Below are 21,467 nucleotides of genomic sequence, written 5' to 3'. Positions count from 1 at the left end.
TCCGTATGCTCACAATAGGTGGGGCTCAGGCTTTGCCCGAGAGCGTGGTAGAGGTGCAGGCTGCTGAAAGAGAGCCTATGGTCCCCAGGTGCCCATGTGCATGTCAGAACCTGAGATGTGTCTTGGGGAGAAGTCTTCAGATCATGTAGCCAAGAATGGTCCCCACTTGCCTTTCCAAATAAAGTTGTGTTGGCACACAGTGACCCCCCCCCCTCATTTAAATAACATCTATTGTGCTTTGGTACTGTTTTGACAGAGCTGAGTTCTGTTGACAGAGGCAGTGTGACTTGCAGAGCCTGAAGGATGTCTGATCTTATCTTCAGCAGAACAAGGGGAGAGAGAAGGAGAGAGAGAGAGAGAGAGAGAGAGAGAGAGAGAGAGAGAGAATCAAGCAGACCCTCACTTCTGAAGGAGAGAGATGTGCAATCTACAGTCTGTCAGGGGGTGAAAAAAGAAAGTGGGGGAGGGGTGACCGTGGGGTTGTAAGGATGCTACTTGGCAACTTCCTGCCAGGGTGACATTTAGGTAGAATTGGAGAGTGGTGAGGGAGTACTTGGTGCCATTATCTTGAAAGAAAGCACTGTTGAATAGGAAAGAGTCAGTGTGAAGGTTAGGGGGTACTGCTTGCTTGGTGTCCGCCTTGGACATCAGACAGAGGTAGGAGCCTCTCACTTACCTCTGGAGCTGACGTAGGATTTTGGTTTCCATGTGACATTTCAGAGATTTTAATGACACTGGAAGAGCAAAGTTCCCGCAGCCCACGGAACTCCTCAGTGTGCCCGGGCCACTGGGTTTACGGTTGATCGTTGTCACGCGGGGAGTCTTGCCTATTTGTGAACTGTGAAGACCGTGCTCTGGCTGGTGCCTCCCAGACACGTGGAGAAAGGGATTTTGGTTGGTACAAAGGTGGAGACAGGCTAGCAGGGATCGTGTTGTGTAATTACTCAAGAGGCACAAAATTGTTGTGTTTTAACGAGTGTAGATGAGGGACCCAGTCCCCCAGCCTTTGCTCAGCTGCTGTACAACTTCATGTCACCACCCCACCAGCAGGCGTTAGATGCAGAGACGGGGACACGTGCCCCATTCCTTGTCTGCTCCCTTCAGTGGCCGCCTCGTCTGCTCCCTCTCTGTCAGCAACCGCTCTTCCCTATCAACCCCTGTGTCTTTGTGTATCACTTCTTTACAGTCTGGCCTTTCCTTCTACCCATAATCCTGCTCCCGTTCACTCGTCATCTGTCACATAGGAGGAACTTAGTCTGCTGTGTGAACCACAGAGTGAGGGTCCCCATTGTTTCTTTGGGACCCTGGGGAGCCCCACTTGCCTCGGCCTCTCAGATGCGCCATGCCCTGGGTGTCGGGTGATGGGTGTGCGAGGCTGGCCGCCCCTCGGTGGCTTTCCTGTGCTGAAGGAAGTGGAGGAAGGAAGCAGCGATGATTCAGAGGGCACTTCAGGTCACCAGGCCGTACCCAGGCTTTTCAGGGCCCCCGTCTCCGTGGCCAGTGTGCCTTGGGCTGGCCTGAGGGTAACAGAAGCTGTGACTTCATGGAGTAAGCACAAGTTAGTTTTATAAGATGAAGAAGACGGAAGAAAACCTTCTTTTTCACTTTCCTTTTTTAATCGAGAAGTATGCCGTGGGTGTTCCCTTGCGGTTCACAGTCAAAGAGAGCATTGTCTTTGAGCTCCGAGTTCCCCTTGGGGCTTCGATGTTGCGTGTGGCTAACTTTAACTTTGAACTAACGCTTTTAGGGCTGGGCTCGGGTTGGGGTCCCAAGCCTGGCTCTAAACAAGGGAGCAGGCTTGTTCATTGTACCAAGTGAACAGGCTGCCCCATCTCATCTCTCCTTCCTGTTCCGAGGCACCCTCTCCTCCCTAGTCTCCTCTTTCCCTCTGTGAGCACAGGGCAGCATGAAGCTGGACACAGCAACTGTCCACAGGGAACGTGATTGCTGGCTGGTGAGCAGGGTCTGAGGAGAAGGATGAGGGCCAGATCAGGGATTTTCAGCAGGAATCTTGGGGAAGGAAGCATTACAGCCTCGTATTGTGCTTGCATGGTGCACTCAACTCTGATCCAGTACGTGGGAGGTTGAGACAGGAGGATTGCTGTGAGTTTGAGGCCAGCCAGGACTACATAGTGTATTTCAAAAAAAACCAAAGAAGAGAACAATTGGAACGCCCCCAAAGCAGCTCTCTCACATGCACACGCCATCTTGCTGCGACCTTGTTCTCTGTTGCGTTTTCTGTTTGGATCCGTGTTCAGTGGGTTTGTTGGTTTTCCTGTTGAGGGCAGGATTGCCCTGGGTGCCCGACCTTGGACCCTGGGTGTGGAAGCGGTTTTGTAGGATGCTGTGCCTTGGGAAGTGCAGCCGCCAAGGAGGAAGTTGATATGACTTGTTGGGGACCTGGCTGTGAATCTTGGCTTGGGCAGCTCCCATTCCCGGCCAGAGCTGGGCTGGAGGGATGCTTCTCAGCAGGAGACTCTTTATCCTGCCTCAAACTCTAGCCAAGCTGCAGAGGATGGTGATGCCACCCTCTGTCCACTCCATGCTGTTCTCATCTCAGGCCAGGTTGGGGCAGCAACATTTATTCAGTCAGACAAGCATCTGCCACTGGTCAGTGGCATGCAGGGAGCTTGCTGGTGACTTGAGGAAGAAATGGGGTGAGTGAGGTCTCATGGGTAGTTTAGTGAAAAAGTTAGCAGCAGAGAGGATGCTCCTGGGGGTTGAGTTCCACTGCCAAGGAAAAGGAAGATCCCCAATCTGAGCACGTAGAAGGAGCTGCAGCCGCAGCAACAATACCTGGACTTGCCTTTGTGATGGGCGCCTCGGGCAGCTCCCTCAGCCTCTCTGGGCTATGGTAGAAGTGTGTTGTGTAGCATAGGCTCATCCTGGGGGTGAAGGGAGCAGTGCCGAAATGCCAGGCCTACAGCAAGGCTGATGGATACACTGAGCCATCGATGGCTTGGAGTTAAACTGATGATAGTTCTGGGGATGAAGATGACTGAGTTCTTGGAACTCTCTCCAAGAATTGTCCCTGCTAACTATCCCCGCAGTCCACAAGGCGGTGTCTGTGTTATGCCCATGTACTTGCAGTCCAGTGGTGTGGCTGCTGTTTCCTAGCCTTATCAATCTCAGAACTGAGGTGTAGATAGGCCTGACGGTGCCAGCAGCAGGATGCGGCGTGCCCTGGGTCCACTCTGTGTTAACCTCCTACCACCCTGCACAGCAGGGAGATTCCTGCCTGGGGGCTGGGGCTGAGGTCAGTGTGGGAGACAGAATGGTGTGTGAGCAGTACTGTCCTGTCTCGGACACTCCTTCCTCTGGAGAAGCAGCCGGGACAGCCTTCTGGTTCCTGGTGGCATTGGGCCTGGTGACATCTGCTCTTCACAGCCTGCGCTGTGCCTGTAGCAGGGGGGCATCCTCACAGGATGAAGAGCTGCTGGAGTGGTGAAGAGGCCTTTCACCCTGGGAGGATGAGAGAAATACCACATTCTCCCAAGACACTCTCAGGTCCCCATGTGCAAAGTCAAAGCTACTTTTCTGACTTATTCTCAGTTATCTCCGACGTGACTGATGCCACAGTGGCCCATGCAGAGTCGGAGTGGTAATACAGAAGATGGAGAGCACTTATTGAGCACCTGTGGTGTGCTGGCATTAGTTCTACAAGCCATGTCTACTCAGGTGCACCGAATCCTGGTTACCCTGTGAGCGGAACACTATGCTTCTCCTCATCTGACTCGTGTGACACACAGCCTGACATCCGTGTGATCGCCCAGGTCTGCAGCCTGGGTCTGTTTTGCAGTTGGGATATGCATGTAGGGTGGGCTGTGCTCCCATTAGGTTCTTTTCTGGTTTCAAGGTAACAAAGCTGGGGCCAGATGAATTCAGTGACTTTAGAGAAAGCGAGTGGGTTGCCAGAGGCCCAGCCATCCACATCCCGTGTGACCAGAATGCCAGGCTGCCAACTCCAGCACGGACGCTGCGATGCCGTGCAGGCTAGGCACCATGGAGGGTGTGTGTGTGTGTGTGTGTGTGTGTGTGTGTGTGTGTGTGTGTGTGAACATGAAAGGCGCTCTCTGGCCTTGACAGGCGGCTGACAGTGCGGATGCCGCTTGGAGCCAGTTAAAAGCAAGCCTGCTAAGGAAGCGGATCACCCTCTGGCCAGGCGCTTCCTCCCTGGGTTGCGTGATTTTCGTGAGTTTAAAGCTCTTCCATGGGCCCGGCCCGGCCCTTGGGCTCTGGGTGCCGCTGGAAGCAGCGGTGCCTTTGAAACCCTCTGCTACCACAGCCCCTTATCTTGGCCCGTGGCTGGTTCCCAGCCGGAAAAGGGAAAAGGGAAATGCCGGGAGAGGAAGGCTCTGTGCTAGGCTTTGAGCTTGGTTCTCATTAACAAGGTCAGCCTGGTTCTGTTGTTTATTTTCCCACTTTTCAACGAGAAGGGTGATGGATGACTGTGTCTCCGGCGCCTGCCACACGCCAGGGCTCACTCACGCACGCACGCTCACCCTCTCAATGTCCCATGCTCAGGGCTGTGGACTGATGTACTGGTCTATGTCTGCACCAGGAAGGGGTGTTAGAGCCAGGCCTGGGCTCCTGGGGGTGGGGACTCTAAGGGCCACTGGCCCAGGTGGCTTGGTAAACAGTGGCCACATTTCTGTTCTTTTCAGACTGGGTCTTGGGCTGTAGCTCAGGCTGTCCTGAACTTGCAGCAATCCTCCTGTCTCAGCGCTTCCACCTCAATACTAGGATTGCAGATGTGAGTCACCATGTCTGGCATGTGTTTGCTTCCTCTCCCCTTGACCTTTTTTCTGCCAAGTGCTCGCAGCATGGCGGTGGGCACGGGTGTTGGGAAGACCAGTGGCACTAATGTGGTGAACGGAGAGGAGATCAGGATCTAGCAGGTCCCTCCCACGTGCTCTGTGAGGAGGTGTGAGGAGCTGTGTGGGCGTCAGTCAGGCCGTGTCCCCTGGCTGGATACGTTCTGGTCCCCCTTCTGTGTTTCACCATCTCTTCAGAGTCAGTCGACAGCGGTGGCAGCCATGTCCCCCTTCTCCACAGGCAGCAGGTCCCCAGGGGCCCTTCCCCTGCCCCAACCCCCAGTGTCCACCCCATGGACACACCTTGCAGCAGGGAAGACCCCAGCCAGCCAGCCAGCCAGCAGGAATACCCCACCAGTTTCTGAAAAGAGCATTAGCTGTTCTGTTCGGTGCGCTTCTTCTTCTGGTCCCTCCTACCCCTCCTCCCAGTCCATGGGGGACCACTGTCCTCTCTTCTTGTAGTCACAGCTGAGGGGCAAAGCCTTGGAGCTCTCTGCACAGGTTAACTGAGCACCCCATCATGCGGCGCAAACTGGGCAGGCTTCTTAATGTTCTTGGCGACAGTGGCTTCCCACCATGTAGCTCTACAACCCCAGATGCACTGGAGTGCAGCCCCTTCTCAGACAGATGTCCAGCTTGGTATTATACAAGCTGGGTAGAGCTGATGTTAGTGTGTCAGTCAAGATTTTTACCCATTATAATCCACAGCATCTTTACCATTGCTTTAAAAAAAGTGTGTTGCTTTTTTGCTTATTTTGTGCCCATGTGCATAAGTATGTATGTTTGTGGAAATGCACATATGCCTCAGCACATGTGTGGAGGTCAGAGGTCAGCTTATAGGAAGTGATTCTCTCCTTCTATCATCTGGGTTCTGGGGATTGAACTCGGGTCTTCAGGCTTGGCTGCAAGCTCCTTTCCCTGCTGAGGCATCTCACTGGCCCTGGCACCTCTGTTTAGTGGACACCTTTGATTTGTGATTGGTTATGCTGTTCACAGTAATGGCAGAAGGTTTCTTTTGAAATAGTTTCTGTAAGTAAAAATAGGAAATAAGTGTTAAAAATTGAAATTAATACCCCAGTAAAAGACCATAATGGCTGGAGATTGACATCTGGGAATTGAGGTCCTGGCTGTTTGTAGGTGAACTTTGACCATGTTGCCAAGGTAACAGTTTTTGAATGGGGTATGGAGCTGGGCCTGTCTGGTTCAAAGCCTGGTCATTGTTTTTCTAGCTTTGTGATCTTGGGCAAATTGCCCACCCTCTCTGTGTCCCGTGCTTCTCAATGTAAATTAATAGTGTCCCTATTGGGGTAGGCGGCCTTGACCAGGCCCTCAGAATGTGACAAGCTGCTGCTGTTATTATGGTTAATTATAGACCCTCCCCTGCTGCTGTACACATTTTCCCCCAGCATGGCCCTTCTGTTGGCTAGACGCTGCTCAGCAAACATTAGTTGCCTTGAATTTTAGATGGTCACAACGCTGCCAGGCTTGGCACTGTAGGACCAGGAAAAAGCAATTCGGAAACCAGACAGAAAGTAAGCATGGGTTTTATTTCCAGTGAGTGCCACTGTCACCCCTGTGAGGGTCAGACAGCCACCTTCTCCCCACGTCCCACCCCTGTGGGAAGAGTTCTGGTAAGACCACAAAGGAGACGGGTGGGTTCCCACCGTGGCTCTGGGCACAGGCGTCCGATGCTGTTTATGGCGGCGTCCTTCTGGGGGACTCTCAGGTCTGACTTTTTAGAGGTAGCAGTTTAAAAAAGTCCTTGTGGGCTTGAAGCTCAGGTGGTAGAGAACTGGCCTAACATGCATGAGAGACTAGGGGTGATATTCCATACACCTGTAATCATAGCACTTGGGAGGTAGAGGCAGGAGGATCAGGGGTTCAGAGTCATCCTAGGCTACATAGTGAGTTTTAGGCCAGCCTGGGCTATATGAGACCCTTTCTCAAAATCAAAATCAAAATGAAGTGAAAGGCCCTCTGTGGAGCAGATGTGCGCAGGCATTGCTGGCCTGTGTGAAGATGCCACTCAGGCACATGCTGTGTGCACCTTGGGTGTCTTTAAGTGGAAGCCCTCCTCAGCCTGGAGGACATGTTGCCATGGTGTCTTTCAGCTGGGCTTAGGTTTAGCTGTATCGACCAGAAACCCCCCAAGAAGAGCTGGTTAGATGCCCAAGAAGATATAGCGAGTCCAGAGCTGGGTAGTCCAAAGTACCGTGAAGTTGTCAGGAATCCTGTTCTACCCATGGTTACCTCACAGGACCAAACGACTGCTGTAGCTGTGGCCATCACACTCGTATTCCAAGTAGTGGAAGGGAGACAGAGCAGAGGGTTCCACTCCCAAGCTTGGTCAGCTTCCACTCAGGAGCCCTTTGAAGTCATCCGTGCACGTCTGCTAAGTGGCTTCACCTAGTCACACAGTCACCTTCATCTGCAAAGAAAGGCAGCAGTATAGGTTCTTAGGAAGGACAGTGAATACGAGGTGAGATCTAGCACAGCGGGTGATCTTAAAGGTGCAGATGGCAATGCCTTGTTTTAGACGAAAGTTTTACTGGTTTTCCACAGTTCAGGGTCTAGAGAGGGCCTTGTTAAGCATGCAGAAGGACAGGCTCAGGGACAAACCTGGTAATGGACGGCCACTGGGACCTTTGAGAGTCTCCTCTGTGCGCCCAGTCCCCCTGCTTTCTCTGCAGTGAGTACAATCTCTCTCTGGCCACCATGGTGCAGTGTGTGGGGAGAAGGTTCATCCCTCTCTGTGCTTTGCAGGTGGAGTGGGACCGGGAACCACAGGATAAAGATTTGAGGCTCTCGAAGTTGGCGGCCCAAGAGCGCATGAGGCATCTGGGCTGCTTTTCAATTTTTCTTATGATGAAGGGAAGTGTACATTCATTTCAGAATTTTAGAGAACACATGAAGTGGCATTTTCTCCTTCAGTCCTTTGGAGAGTCCCCTCTGGGGATGTGTACATATAGGGAGATATTTGAATGATGGCAGGAAATCAGACTGGGGTTGGTCCAGGCAGGCATCTTCCAGATAGCAGGCACTGTGGGTACAAAGGCCCTGAGGCAGGAGGGCAAGGGTGTTCTAGAAATAGCCAGGAGATGCATAAGGCTTCCTTTGGGAGGAACAAAGAAGGACCAGGGGTGGACAGACCTAGAGAGAGGCAATACTAGCAAGGCTTCACGGGACACGGCATTTGAATTGGGAACCACATGATCTCATTCACTTTAGAAGATCCCTCTGGAGGCTGTGGAGACTCCCTTGAGGATGGAGGCATGGAAAGAGACAGACAGATGCTCAACGGGGCTGGTGCAGCAGGACCGGAGAGTGGTGGAGTAGCCAAGTCAGGGAGAAGGAGGGCAGTGTAGCCTAAGGGCTCTCTCTGCCTGTCGATGGACTATGGCTGTTGCTCCAGCAGAGTCTCCTCCTGACCTTTCCCCACACATTAGCTCTCACTAGGATGGTTTGGTCCCCCAAAGGACATTTGGCAGCGTCTCAAGATATTTTGTTTATCATAGTTGGGGAAGACTCATTGGCACCAACTGTGTCAGGAAGTGCATGACGCTGCCAAACTTGAACCTGCGCCCCACAACAGAGGGTGGTTGCTCCCCAGCGATGAGGCCGGGAAGTCTTCCCAGGCCCTAAATGCGGTTGTGATAATCTGCTGTCCACATCTGCACTCCTCAAAGCTGCATGATGGACGCTGGATCTTTGATGCTATACTGTTGTGAAATAATTCTTTGATGAAGGGATTCCTCCCTCTGGGATTCATGTGGATCTCTTAGGAGTGGGTGAGATATTTCTGGAGTGGGTACCTGTGGGAAGCAAGGCCTTTCTTTGTCTCCCCTTGCTCAGCTGCCCATTACCATCTGCCAGAGGGTTAGCCACCAGAGATGGGACTTGACAGCCCCTTGGCCATGAACTTCCCAGGCTACAGAGCCCCAAGCATCTCAGCGTAAAATGGACCGAAGTGCCTCCCACCCCAAAACGCCCCGCCGCCACCGCCGTGTGAATCACCCACATTGCAGTCCTTTCTCTCTCTGCCTGCCTCTGCTGAATGAAGGAAGGAGTGAATGAACTGAGCTGCCTCCAGTGGAGCAGTGACTCACAGCGGCCAGACCCCAGCCTCCATCCCTGGTGAATGAGCGCCAGGCCACAGGGCCGTATAAGAACTAGCTCCTTGTTCCAGGCTGATGCGATCTGTTGATCTTCCAGTGGCCCCGCCTTGCCAGGTCTACAACACAAGCGTCTCAGCCTGTCTAGCCAGCTCTGGAGAGGAGCGGTGCCCTGTGCAGAGCCCTCCAAAAACCCACCCTTTGCAACCCAAGAAATTGGATCTTAAAATCCCAAAATAGAGTACAGAAAGTTACACATCACGTCTGCCTTTTTTTTTTTTCCCCTCCTGTGGCAAAAATGAGTCAGAATTCTTGGTCCAGCTCCAGAGAGACCTGCCTGGTCGTTTGGTGGGAGCAGGGGGCAAGGGGTGGGGGATAGCTAACCTTAACGTAGGGAGGGGTGCCAGCCAGTTCAGCCTTGGCTTGCATTTCACAAGTCCTACCCTCTGCTACTCCAGCAGCTCGGGAGGAATCTTCCAGCTTTCCTTGCAGTGAAAGATGATAGGCCGTCTCTTATGGCTCGCCCAGATGTCCCGTCTTTGGTGAAGCACTTATGTGGAGTTAGGGGTAGGGGCTATGTCATTAGGGTAGGAGGTATAGAGCTACCACAGGATATCCTGCAGGTACTCAGCTCTTCTCATTAAGCATGCTCAGATAATTGCATGGCGTTCTTTTTGTCTCTTTGAAGGGGAAGAGATTGAGAAAGGGTCTTGCTGTGTAGCTCGGGTCAGTTTTGAACTCCTGCCTCGGCTTCCCAGAGTGCTAGGATTATGGGCGTGGGCCACCATGCCTGGCTTTCATGGATTTCATGAAAGCTCTCTTCATTCCTCAGTTTCCCCTCTTGGGATGCATTCTTCTTGGCTTCTCAGAGCCCAGGCAGCCTATGCGGACAGTTGCCCTTCAATGTCAGGCAGCACAAGAGACCACCAGAGAGCTAGCTGCATTTGAGGGGTGCGTCCCCCACCTGTCTGGCTTTCTGGTGACCGAGTGGGCCACGGGCATAACTTGGCTTCCTCTTTCCCTCACCACTTCCACAGGGCTGCCAAATTGCTGTCTTTTCAACTCAGGCTCAAGGTCGTAAACTTCGTTTTTCCAGTCTTGAGCTTGACTCCTCTCCTGACGCCCGGTGTCATTGGCTTGGTATGATACGTCCCTTTCACCGGGAGACACATTCCTGCAGACTGGCCCGAAGAGCAGGGAATTTAGAGAGTCTGAAAACGTGGGGACTCTCCCAGACATGAATAAGCCTCTTTTCTCAGGGCTTTGGGAAGATGAGTCACTCCCTGTGTTAGTCAAGAATAGCTACCACATGCGCGGCTCCACATAGGATCCACCTTCTCAGTCACTCAGCAGCTGCCTGGTGCACATCTCCACAGTCCTGGTGTGCGGCTCCACATAGGATCCACCTTCTCAGTCACTCAGCAGCTGCCTGGTGCACATCTCCACAGTCCCGGTGCATGGCTCCACATAGGATCCACCTTCTCAGTCACTCAGCAGCTGCCTGGTGCACATCTCCACAGTCCCGGTGCATGGCTCCACATAGGATCCACCTTCTCAGTCACTCAGCAGCTGCCTAGTGCACATCTCCATGTGCCAGTTGCTACCCAAGGCGCTGAGGCCTAGAGATGGACAAACCTCTATCCAGGGAAGTGAATTAATGCATGATTAACAATTGGTGCTGTCGGGAGGGGACTAAGCTGTGAGATGCTGATACCCTCTGATTTAGTCAATCTCCTCAGAGAAGGCCCTGTGCTCCGGTTAGCTTTAACTGGTGACACCACACAGCTTAGAGTTGCCGAGGGGAGAGCTTCTGTTGAGGAATTGTCTAGATCAGACTGGCCTGTGGGTGTATCTGTTGGAGATCGCCTTGAAGGTTAATTGATGTAGGAGGACCCTCCCACTGTGGGTGATGCCATTCCCTAGGTAGGTAGGTGGTCCTGGACTGTTTAAGAAAGCTAGCTGAGCAGAAGCAGAACTGTGAGCCAGCAAGCAACATCCTTCATGGTTTCTGCTATACTTCCTTGGCTGTGAGTGAGTTCCTCAGACAGATGCAATGGTGTGTGAAATAGCAAGCAGAGACCTGCCTTCAGGTCCCTGCCTTGTCTTCCATCGGTGGTGGACTATGGAAGCCAATGAATGATTTCCTCCCGTATTCCTTTTGGTCAGAGAGTTTTATCACAGCAACAGAAAGGACGTGAGGAATCTCTGCCTTTGGGTGGATCCTGAAGGATGGAGGAACGGGATAGAGCCAGCCATGGGGAGACACACAGGGAGAACACACCAGGCTCTGGGAAGAATATGTGGAAAGGCCTCAAGGTAGGAGAAGCTCAGCCTGTTGAAGGAGCCTCGAAGAAGCCATGTGGCTGGACCATGGGGAGCTGAAGCCCAGGATAGCAGCCAAGACTGGGTCATATGGGCGTCCTTCTGTAGGCTGCACCCAGGGCCCAGATTTTCTTCCAAATGCACCCGACAAACACTGCGTTTTAGAACTAAGAGATGATCTTCAAGTTTACAGAGACCAGAGAAGATGAACTTTGATAGCTGATAGTCTCCCAGCCCTTGGTGGAGGAGGAGTTTGAGCAGAACATCACCTGTGTGGCCTGTCAGAAGGAGCTTCCCACAGACCTCACCAGCTCTTCCTTGAGCCCTTTTTCAGCCCTACTCACAGATGAAGAAACTGAGGCCAGGAGATAGAAACTGGCTTTCTGGCCTCAACACTTTGGCAGCCAGGTGCTTGGCAGTAAACTGATCTGGATGGCTACCCACAAGTCTATGCTTCGTGGACCCCCATGGGCTGTATGCAAGGGGAGGTACAGACCCAGAAAGCAGCCGGGAAAACATGGTTTGGCTTTCCAACAGCACAAGCCCAAGGGCACCCGGCTGGAGGTTGGTTTCCAGAAGGCTTGCAGAGTAAGCCACCTCTTGGCCCGGAGGATGGCTGGCCAAGAGGAGGCAGGAGGGAAGTGTAGAGGTGCCCCCTCCCAACCTGGGGCTGTATCCAGAGGCCCCTGGGAGCTGCGTGCAGCGAGGCAAGGACAGGACGCAACCTCTGGCTCCAGCCCTGGGAGACTCACATGCCCTGCTCAGGGTCTGCACTGACTGTGGACGTGGTGATTGGAAGCAAATCTCGCCGACTCAGCCTCCAGCCCCATGCTCACTGGGCGCTGGAATCTGCTTCTAATTTCCGCTAGTGTGAGAAATGTACAGTGACTTGACTCTTAATTTAGAATATGAAGAGAAACTGACGTGGACTGTTTTCAAGCCCACGTGGGCTATCTCATTCTCCTTTTCATATTTTTCATATTCCTGATTTCAAAATGGATCCCTTCCTGGGGTCACCAGTCCCTGGGGTGCCCTGCCAGCTTCAACATGTCCATGGTCTGTGGCACCCATTGTGGATTGGGGCGGACATGGTTCCTGTTTTCATTGTACTCTGCTCATGCTGTCACCCCTGCTGGGAACAGGGCAGGTCAGGTACCAGCTGTCCAACCAGCCTGGTCCTGTCCATGCTGAGTGAGATGCATTGTGGGGCACAATGGTAGCTGTGGCCAGGCCAGTTGTTGTTTATGGAAAAGGAAGGGCAGAGGAAGCAGCCATCAATGGCCACCACCTGCCCCCTCCTGCTCCCCTGCTCACACCTGACCTCTGAGGGGTGAACATGCTGTGGAGGATTGGACAAGACAGCTAAGCTACCACCCTTGGGGGGACACCCTCCTAGTGGAGGAGGCAAGGAGACAAAATGAACACACCCTGCCTTGTGGAGTGGTGACAGATGTAGTGGGTGGTGGGTGAGGTGACGCCAAGCAGGTAGGTAGAGAGTGCCGAGGGTGTGGTGCCCTGTGGGGTGAGGTCGAGAGCAGTGAGGGACAGCCCTGTGCTGACAGGAGCAGCCATCCCAGCAGAGGAAGAGGTTACCATGGAGGTCCTGGGCGGGAGTGTGCCTGGCTTGTTCCAAGATGGCTATCGCTGTGGCGAAGGAGAGAGGATGTGAGGGGGAAGGTCCCACAACCCTGAATCACAATGAAGACTTTGCCCCACCCCACCTCCATATATGTATATGTGTGTGTGTGTGTGTGGGTGTGTGTGTGTGTGCGCGCGCGCATGTGTGCGTGCATGTGTGTGCGTGTGTGTTCCTGTGAGGGCAGGTGAACATTTAAGCCTGAGGACAAAATGAAGTGATGTCCCTCAGGAGCCGTCTGCCTTGTTGTTTGAGACAGGGTCTTTCCTTGGCCTGGAGCTTGCTGATTAAGCTCAGAGAACTGGCTCTGGAGCATCCGGGCATCTGCCCATCTCTGCTTCTCCAGCACTGGGGTCTCCAGCACTCACCACTGCACCTGAATTTTTTTTTTTAATGGTGAATTCTTGGTATCACATTCAGGTCCTCATGCTTACATGCAGCAAGATTGTGGGTCTCCTCAGCCTAGGACTTTGGTGTTCGATGGGAGTGAGATGTCTGCTCTTGAGAGATTCAAGGGGCAGAGTAGTAGGCTCTGGTCAAAGGGAGTGGAAGGCATTCTAGCCACCATGTAGTGGCCGAGATGAAAGGAAGGTGGTCAGGCAGCTTCTTTGACTGGAGAACCAGGTGACGGATTTGAGTGGCATTTAGGAAACCAGATGGGCAGGATTCTGAGGTGATTGAATATCCAATGGTAGTGAGGCAGAAGAGGCGTCATCGAAATTATAGTAGTGTTCACTAATTGAGCATGCAGGGCTTGTTGGGAGGTAGGGGGATGAGTGCCTGGTGTGTGTGTGTGTGTGTGTGTGTGTGTGTGTGTGTGTGTGTGTCCGCTTGTCGTCTGCTCCAGTGTGTGCATGGGAGCTGAGGGTGGAGTTGGGTTACGATGGCAGATAAGAGCTTCAACTTCCATTTCCAAACTGAAGCTCAGAACTGGGGTCTGTCTGTGTCAGTAAAAATCTCCTGCCCACATGCCCCGTGGCTGAGAACAGCAATAGAACAACCCAGGGGCCTCTCCTCCTGCGTGCAAGCTTTGAGGGCGATACCGTTTTCCAAATAGGCCCAATTCAACACACACACAAAAACGCTACTTAACGTTGTTCACGTTTGATTTGAAGCAAATTCAAACCAGTCCCTTTGGCTGGTCGCCAGTTTGAAAACCAACCCCACGCTTCAGGGCTGAGTCACCCAGCTCCCAGCACAGATGTGGTCCTCGATTGTCCGCCAGCACCGGCTGCACCGTCTCGGCCCTGATGGTTCCGCAAAAGCAACCCTTGATGGGGGTGGGGGGGTTGGACTTGAGCGTGGATCTTTCCCCAGGCTGGCAGTGTGTGCTCTATCCTCTCTTGATGCTGGGCAGCAATGGTAAGGTGCAGGTTCCAGCTGCACCCTGGCTCTGCGCACACTATGCAGCTGAGCCAGGGACCCAGTGGGGTCTGTGTCCCCAGTGTATCAGCCCTTCACAGACACTCCATTTTCTCTAACTAGCCCGTTAGGAGACGGGCGCTCTACACAGTCATTTGGTGCCTCATGAAACAAGATCCAATGCCAACAGAGAACGGTCATGCTGTATCATTAGATGAAATGATACGTAAAACACAACCCCAAATGTGGATCTGTGTACCCAGGAGAACGGCCCAGGAGGGCACACATCTCCAGCTGGGCAAGAGGGAAGTGCTCCAGACTGCTGAACAGAGCAGCGAATGATTGATAAAACATTGTACATTTTAAAGTTGCCAAGAGGCTGGGTGTGGTGGTACATGCCTGCCCTCCCAGCACTTGGCAGGTAGAGGGAGGATCAAGAGTTCAAAGCCAGCCTCGGCTGCATAGCCAGCCTGGATTATATGAGACCCAGTCTTGCCGTGTAGTAGTGGAAGACTCCCCCCTCACACACACATGGCTGCTGCTCCCCAGGACTGTGGGCAGGTCCCTCATCATCATCATCTTCATCTGCAGCAGGGTCACTGCTTCCCGCCAGCCACTGCTCCACAAACAGCTCCTGCAGGCACATGCAGAGTGACCGTCATCCAGGGCAATGCTAAGTTTTTTTGGGTTGATGTGGGCTGGCTCACTTAGGGGCTGCTACAGGGAACAGGTGGAGGACACAGTCCAGTCTCCGAAAACCCTCCCTCCTTCGATCTGATAGCCGAGTAGCTGAGTGAGCAAGGCGAGGGTGGGGTAGTTCTTTGACCCCGAGTGCCTTCCCCTGCAGCTTGCTGGTCCTATCACTTTAGTGGGAAAGTGTATTATGGAGCCACATACTAGGCTGCCCAGGCTGCAGCACAGGCGTGTGTTGCCCACGCACTAAAACCCTCATGGAGTGTGCACAGACACGCTCCATCCCAGAGCCGTTAGTCCCTGGGGTGTGACGTGCAGTAAAAGTGGTGGCTGCAGGAAGTGGAGCCTCCGTCCCCACCAAGGCCACTGGAGCTTTTCATCTAGCAAGTTAGAGGTGGCCTTGCTGCCCCAGGCCACCCATGAGACCTCCCCACTGTAGAACTATGTGATGAAGGCCTCCCTGTGATGAGGACAAGGAGTTGGAAACATTGTCTGAAAAGATGAACTTGGGTTTGTGAGACCCCAGTTACTCCCTGTCGGGAGAAGGGGGTGAGTGGCCACATGCCACTCTTCTCAGACCTATGGAGAGTTGGTGGGAAGACCACTGCTCCAAGACAAGCTATGGGGACAGGAGGCCCTGGGCACCTGTGAGGGAAGGGGGTTATGTTCTCATGTACGGCAGACCGTTTCTTGTCTGGTGACTCCTCTTGCCGTGGCCCCATGCCTGGGGCTGTTGAGCCACCTTGGGGTGTCAGGGGTCAGAGGCCCACATTGGGCTGCCAGCTTGTTCGTGGTCGGCTCTCTCATGGTGCCTGTTTTGTGGCTCCTCTGTTGGGGTCTATAACTGAGTCATTAATACAATCCTCTAATGAATCCAGGAATTATCAATTCATGGCACCTGTGTGAGTTCGGGAACCCGTGAAGGCCATCCAACGGACCTTCAGAAGGGGTCTGGGGAGCAAACACGCCCCTCACTCATTTGAGCATTGAGCTATTATTCTGGAGTCCCACAGGACCTAAGAAGTTGGCTGGAACTGACACCATGAGGTTTTGACATTATGGAATGCCCTGCTCTGTCTATTGTAACAGGCCTCCCTGCCACCGAGGTGGTGGGTCCCAGCTCAGCCTGGGGGCTTCTCTCCATTCCTGGAGATGTTCACAGCTTCCTAAAAGGACAGGGCTCTATCTCTTGTATGTGTGGAAGGAAGGGTGTGTGTGTGTGTGTGTGTGTGTGTGTGTGTGTGTGTGTGTGTATGTGTGTGTGTGTACATGGGTGTAGAGGTCAGAGGTCAACACTGGGTCATCCTCAGTTGCTCCCCATTCTTGTTTCTTTTGAGACAGGGTCTCTCCTGAAACCGAAGCTCACCGATTCAGTCATAGTGGCTAGCCGGTGAGTCCCAGGGATCCTCCTGTCTCTGCCTCCCTGGGCTGTGATTACACACGTGTGTGCCGCTGCACATGGAGCTGGGCATTGGACTCAGCCTCTCATGCCCACACAGCAAGTACTTTACCAACTGAGCCATTGCCCCAGCCTTTTTTTTTTTTTTTAATATCTCCAGGCAGCCAGGCTAGCCTCAAGGTTTCGATCCCCATCCCCTCTGCCTCCTGAGTGCAGGGATCGTAGCGATAGTTTCTGTGTGCTGCTCAGCTGCCCCTCTCTTAGGGAGCAACCACTTGGCCCTCTGGCCACCTCGCTCCCTTGTCTTCTCCTCCCATCTCCCTCCACGGCCTTCCCACCTCCTCTTATTAAACAAGACGATCACAACTGATGTTGTTGCTGGCGCCAGCTTGTGTTTCCCCTATTGGAGCCTTCCGTGAGAGAATGAAACCACCAGAAGCCACTGTGTGGAGAGGTTGGCTGATGTTGGGGGGGGGGGGCAGCTGTGCAGCCAGAGTGTGGACTCCCAGGCTGGCTCTGTTGACTGGGTGCATTGACTGAACTTAGCAAGCCTTAGTTTCTTCATTTCCAAAGTAGGTGATGATTGATCAACTTTAGAACAGGGTGTCTGAGGTCCCCACTACTGTGGAATGCAGGCTCATATGTGTGAGACACACACATACACACACACACACACACACACACACACACACACACACATGCATGTACATGACTTTCTATTTAGCACATGCCAGTTTTGTTGTGAAACTCTTCCTGTCGAGCTGGAGACACACGTAATGCCAACTGGCTTCTGAAATTCCTGGGCATTTGGAGGTTGCTTCTCACAAGGCTGAATGAGCCCCGGGCATAGGTACAACTTGTGCTTTATCTGGAGAAGAGGTGAAAATCTGCATCCAGACAGACCCTGTGCAAAGGCCCTGAGGTCAGAAGGAACTCGGTGTGTTGAGGCTAAGGGAGGGATGAAAAGCCTGGAAAGATGCAAAGAGAAGGCAGGGGCTGGGCTGAGGCTGGGTTTGGGGGAGTTCGGTGACTACAGGCAGGCGGCAGCTGAGTTGAGACTTTAGTCTGAGGCCACAGGAAGTCCTGGGAGGGTTGTAAGGGAGAGGGGGTGCCCGGATCTGATTTGCATTTTTAAAAGATTACTCAACCACTCTCTGAGAGACCAGAAGAGGCAAGCCATGTGTTGACAGCCGCCCAAATCAGAGGCAATGTGATGGCGGCTTGGTAAGTGGGAGTCAGTGGGATGGCTGGTTTGGAGTGCCAGCAAGGGAGGGATGGAGTGGCTGGCCTTGATTAGCACAGCTGTTCCCCATGTGTCCCTCGCTGGGGTTGTGCTGTAGTCACGGGAGGAGGAGGCAGCCCGGCAGGAACACTGCCGCCCTGCCCGCCTTTCTGCTGGCACCGTGGGCCGTGTTTACCACCTCTGATGAACCAGGGAAGCCAATTAGGAAATACACTTATCTGGGGTCCCCACGCAAATCCCTCCCGACAAGAACACAATCTCCTCTCAGTGCGGCCTTCCCTCTGTTTGATCTGCGCTGCCACCCGAGAGCGGTGGGGATCTTCAGATAAGTGGCTTTGACTCGGACTTCGCCTCTGCTTGAGGCTGCCACCCCTGCCAATGCTGTGGGCGTCAGCCCTGCAGACAGGCCATCCTCCAGCTCGGCTCTCATGCCCAGCCTGTCTCTCTCTGTGGGGCTTCAATCAGGGGCACGGAAGCCCTGGTTCCTATACCATTCAATAGAATGCTCTGGAAAGATGCATGGAAATTGATAACCATACTGTCCACTCCAGTGGCTGCTAGCCACATGTGGCCATTGGACATTTAAAATACGCTGGGGTGGGACTTGGAGGCTCTTCCAGTCTTACTCTGTTGCTGTGATAAAACACTCCGACCAAAAGCAAGATAAGGGAGAAACGGCTTCTTTGTCAGCCTCCAGGTCACACACGGCCCATTATTGAGGGAAGCCAGGGCAGGAACTTGGAGCAGAAACCTTGGAGGACCACTGCTCGCTGTTTCACAGGCTCGTGCTTACCCAGCTTTCTTACATAGTCCACAATCACCTGCCTAGGGAGTGGTGGTGCCCGTAGGAGGCTGAGCTCTCCTACAGCAATGAACAATAAAGATAAGCCCCATAGACCCGCCCACAGGCTGATTAGACCTGGGCAACCCTTCAGTTGACTCTCCCTTCTCAGGTGACTCCAGGTCACATCTATCATGATAGTGCGTGTGTGCCGCTGGTGGCCCTGCACCGAGCAGGGTCATGCTAGGCCATGGCCATCACCCCAGAGCCTTTCTTCTTTTGTGTGTTTTGGATGGAGAGTGACAGGAGATCCTGCTGAAGTTCTATGGAACTTGTCTCTGGTCATAGGCTCTTCAATTTGCGAATATAGGAATGGGTGGTGGGGCGGGGGGTGGGAAGTGAACAGAAGGATCCAAGAGGATGCTGGGAAGTGGCTGGAACTCAGGACCAGATTCTCAGATCAACATGTCTTTGCCTTTTGTTATTCAGTGTATACTTAATAATCTGTTCCTCTTGTGCTGTGGAGTATGAAGTCAGCATCCTCTTTGGTCACTCCTGCCATCTCGGACTCTTCTTCCTCCTTCGTGTGTGTGTGTGTGTGTGTGTGTGTGTGTGTGTGTGTGACAGCGTAGTCTGTGTGGGGTGATTCATTCCACACCCTTTTCTCTTGCATCTGCAAATGTGTAAATAGATAGATAGAAATGTTTTATATTGTTTTATAAATTGTAGGTTTTGACACTTTTTTCCCTTAAAAAAAACCAACACATTTATTTACAAACCACAGCTTGCTTGTGAATGTTGGAGGAAAAGGCATGAGAGTTGTGGGTCCTGGGGAGCAACCCCGGTCGTCAGGGTTGGCAGCAAGGGCCTTTACCCACGGAGCCCTCTTTCTGCTCTCATTCCCCACCCCCAACAATGTATATTGGATCTTTTGGGGTCCGTCCACGGAACAGACTTTGTGAACTGCTGTGTAGAGTTGTGATGTCGGGGCCCGTCACTCTGGTCTAGCACATTCTCTGTTTGTCTACAAGCTTTCCTGTGCTGGTCTCCCGAATGCAAGAGGCTTCTCCAGGTTGTGTGTTCATGGGTACATGACTGGGTCATGGAACATCTATTGTCAGATTTGTGTGCTGCAACTCCAAAGCTCTCCTTTTTTTTATTTTTATTTTTTTTAATTTTTTCAAGACAAGGTCTCTCTGTGTAGCTCTGGATCTCACTCTGTAGACCAGGCTGTCCTCGAACTTACAGAGATCCGCCTGGCTCTGCCTCCCAAGTGCTGGGATTAAAGGGGTGCGCCACCACCATCACCCTGCTTGCTCTTTCTTTTCTTTTCTTTTTTTTTAAAGTATAAAATCAATCTGTGCTACCTGGGATATTGTCCTGTGAAAAGTGAGTTCTGTCTGTAGACCTTCTTAGTTGACCTTGGTCAGCTCTGTCAACAAGAGCTGTGTGAGTGTGTCTCCAGGTCCTTCCCTCCCTCCTTCCCTCCCTCCCTCCCTCCCTCCCTTCCTCCCTTCTCTCTCTCTTACTCTCGGAGACAGGATTTCTCTGTTTAGTCCTGGCTGTTCTGGAACTCACTCTGTAGACCAGGCTGGCCTCAAATTCAGAGATCCACCTGCCTCTGCCTCCCAAGTGCTGGGATTAAAGGTGTGTGCCAACACTGCCTCTCTCGATAATCACTGGAGTTGTGCTTTTCCTCTGTCTGTCTGTCTGTCTCTTTCTCTCTCTCGATAATCACTGGAGTTGTGCTTTTCCTCTGTCTGTCTGTCTGTCTGTCTGTCTCCTTCTCTCTCTCAATAATCACTGGAGTTGTGCTTTTCCTCTGTCTGTCTGTCTGTCTGTCTCTTTCTCTCCCTCGATAATCACTGGAGTTGTGCTTTTCATCGTATTTATTTTCGCATTGCTCTGTTCTCTAACATTTTATTTTTATTTGCATGTGCTGATTACACGTATTAGTTGGTTTCATTATGGCATCTTTACATTTATACAGTGTGTTTTTATCACATCCACCCTCGCTGCCTCCTCCTGTCCCTTTTCCCACTTGATCTCCTCCTACTTTCACATCCCTTTATTTGCTTACGTATTTTGATGACCCGGTGTCATTAGTGCTGTGCCATGGAGCATGGGCACCTTATAGAGTCTACACTGTTGAAGAAGTGTCTCTCCTTCCCCAACTACCGCTAGCCTCCTGCAGATACTCAGAGGAACCTGCCGCCATGAGTCTCTCCCTGTAGCCTGGCAATGAGTCCTGAGGGCGGTTGGGGGGAGGGTCTTCAGGTTGTTCTCTGTTTTCACTTTCCCAACCCTTTGTCAGTGATTAAGACTGTTCTATATTGTTTCTGTGGCTGCTTAAAAGTCATATATATATATATATATATATATATATATATATGTATTAATATTTATATGTATAATTTTGTGCATTTGAGTATTTTGCCTGTATCTACCACATGTGTACCTGGTACCTGTGGAGGCCAGAAGACAGCATGGGATCCCTTGGAACTGGAGTTACAGATGGTTGTGAGCCTTCATGTGATGCTGGGAATCGAACCTGCGTCCTCTGTAAGAGCAGACAGTACCTTTAACTGCTGAGCCCTCTCATCCAGCCCCTTAGAGGAGATCCCTGTGACCTGTTGGAACAGCTGCTCGGTTGGACACCAAGGCTGCTTCTGGTCACACAGCCGTCCAGGCCACACAGTAACCCCACACTCTTTCACTGGCCACGTGCTCCTCTGATCTTCTCCGATGGTCAGACTGGAGCAGCCTGCCCCCCCCCCCAAAAAAAAAATAAGAAGAAAGAAAGAAAGATTATTTTGTTCTTCCCTCAGCTCCATGGCTACATGGAGAACAAGCCCCTGGGCCTTCAGATCTTCATTGGGACAGCTGATGAGAGGATCCTTAAGCCGCATGCCTTCTATCAAGTACACAGGATCACCGGCAAAACCGTTACTACCACCAGCTATGAGAAGATTGTGGGCAACACCAAGGTCCTGGAGATCCCGCTGGAGCCAAAGAACAATATGAGAGCCACGTAAGGCGGCACAGGGGCGGGGCTTCCTGAGAGAGTAAAGCAGGGGCTGAGTGATAGATGGGGGCATCTCTGTG

At 52.4% G+C, this 21,467-nt stretch overlaps 1 protein-coding gene across 1 annotated transcript in view; it reads left to right on the top strand.

The window, feature by feature from the left end:
- The window catches only part of Nfatc2 (nuclear factor of activated T cells 2), a 114,592-nt gene that overhangs the window by 34,802 nt on the left and 58,323 nt on the right, over positions 1–21,467 (top strand). The window contains exon 4 of the mRNA XM_059261967.1: positions 21,191–21,393. Coding sequence (XP_059117950.1) covers positions 21,191–21,393 — 203 coding nt within the window. The remainder of the gene's footprint in view (positions 1–21,190; positions 21,394–21,467) is intronic.

Source organism: Peromyscus eremicus, chromosome 4, assembly GCF_949786415.1.
Source record: "Peromyscus eremicus chromosome 4, PerEre_H2_v1, whole genome shotgun sequence".
Taxonomy (NCBI): domain Eukaryota; kingdom Metazoa; phylum Chordata; class Mammalia; order Rodentia; family Cricetidae; genus Peromyscus; species Peromyscus eremicus.
This window is presented reverse-complemented; position numbering and strand designations above follow the sequence as displayed.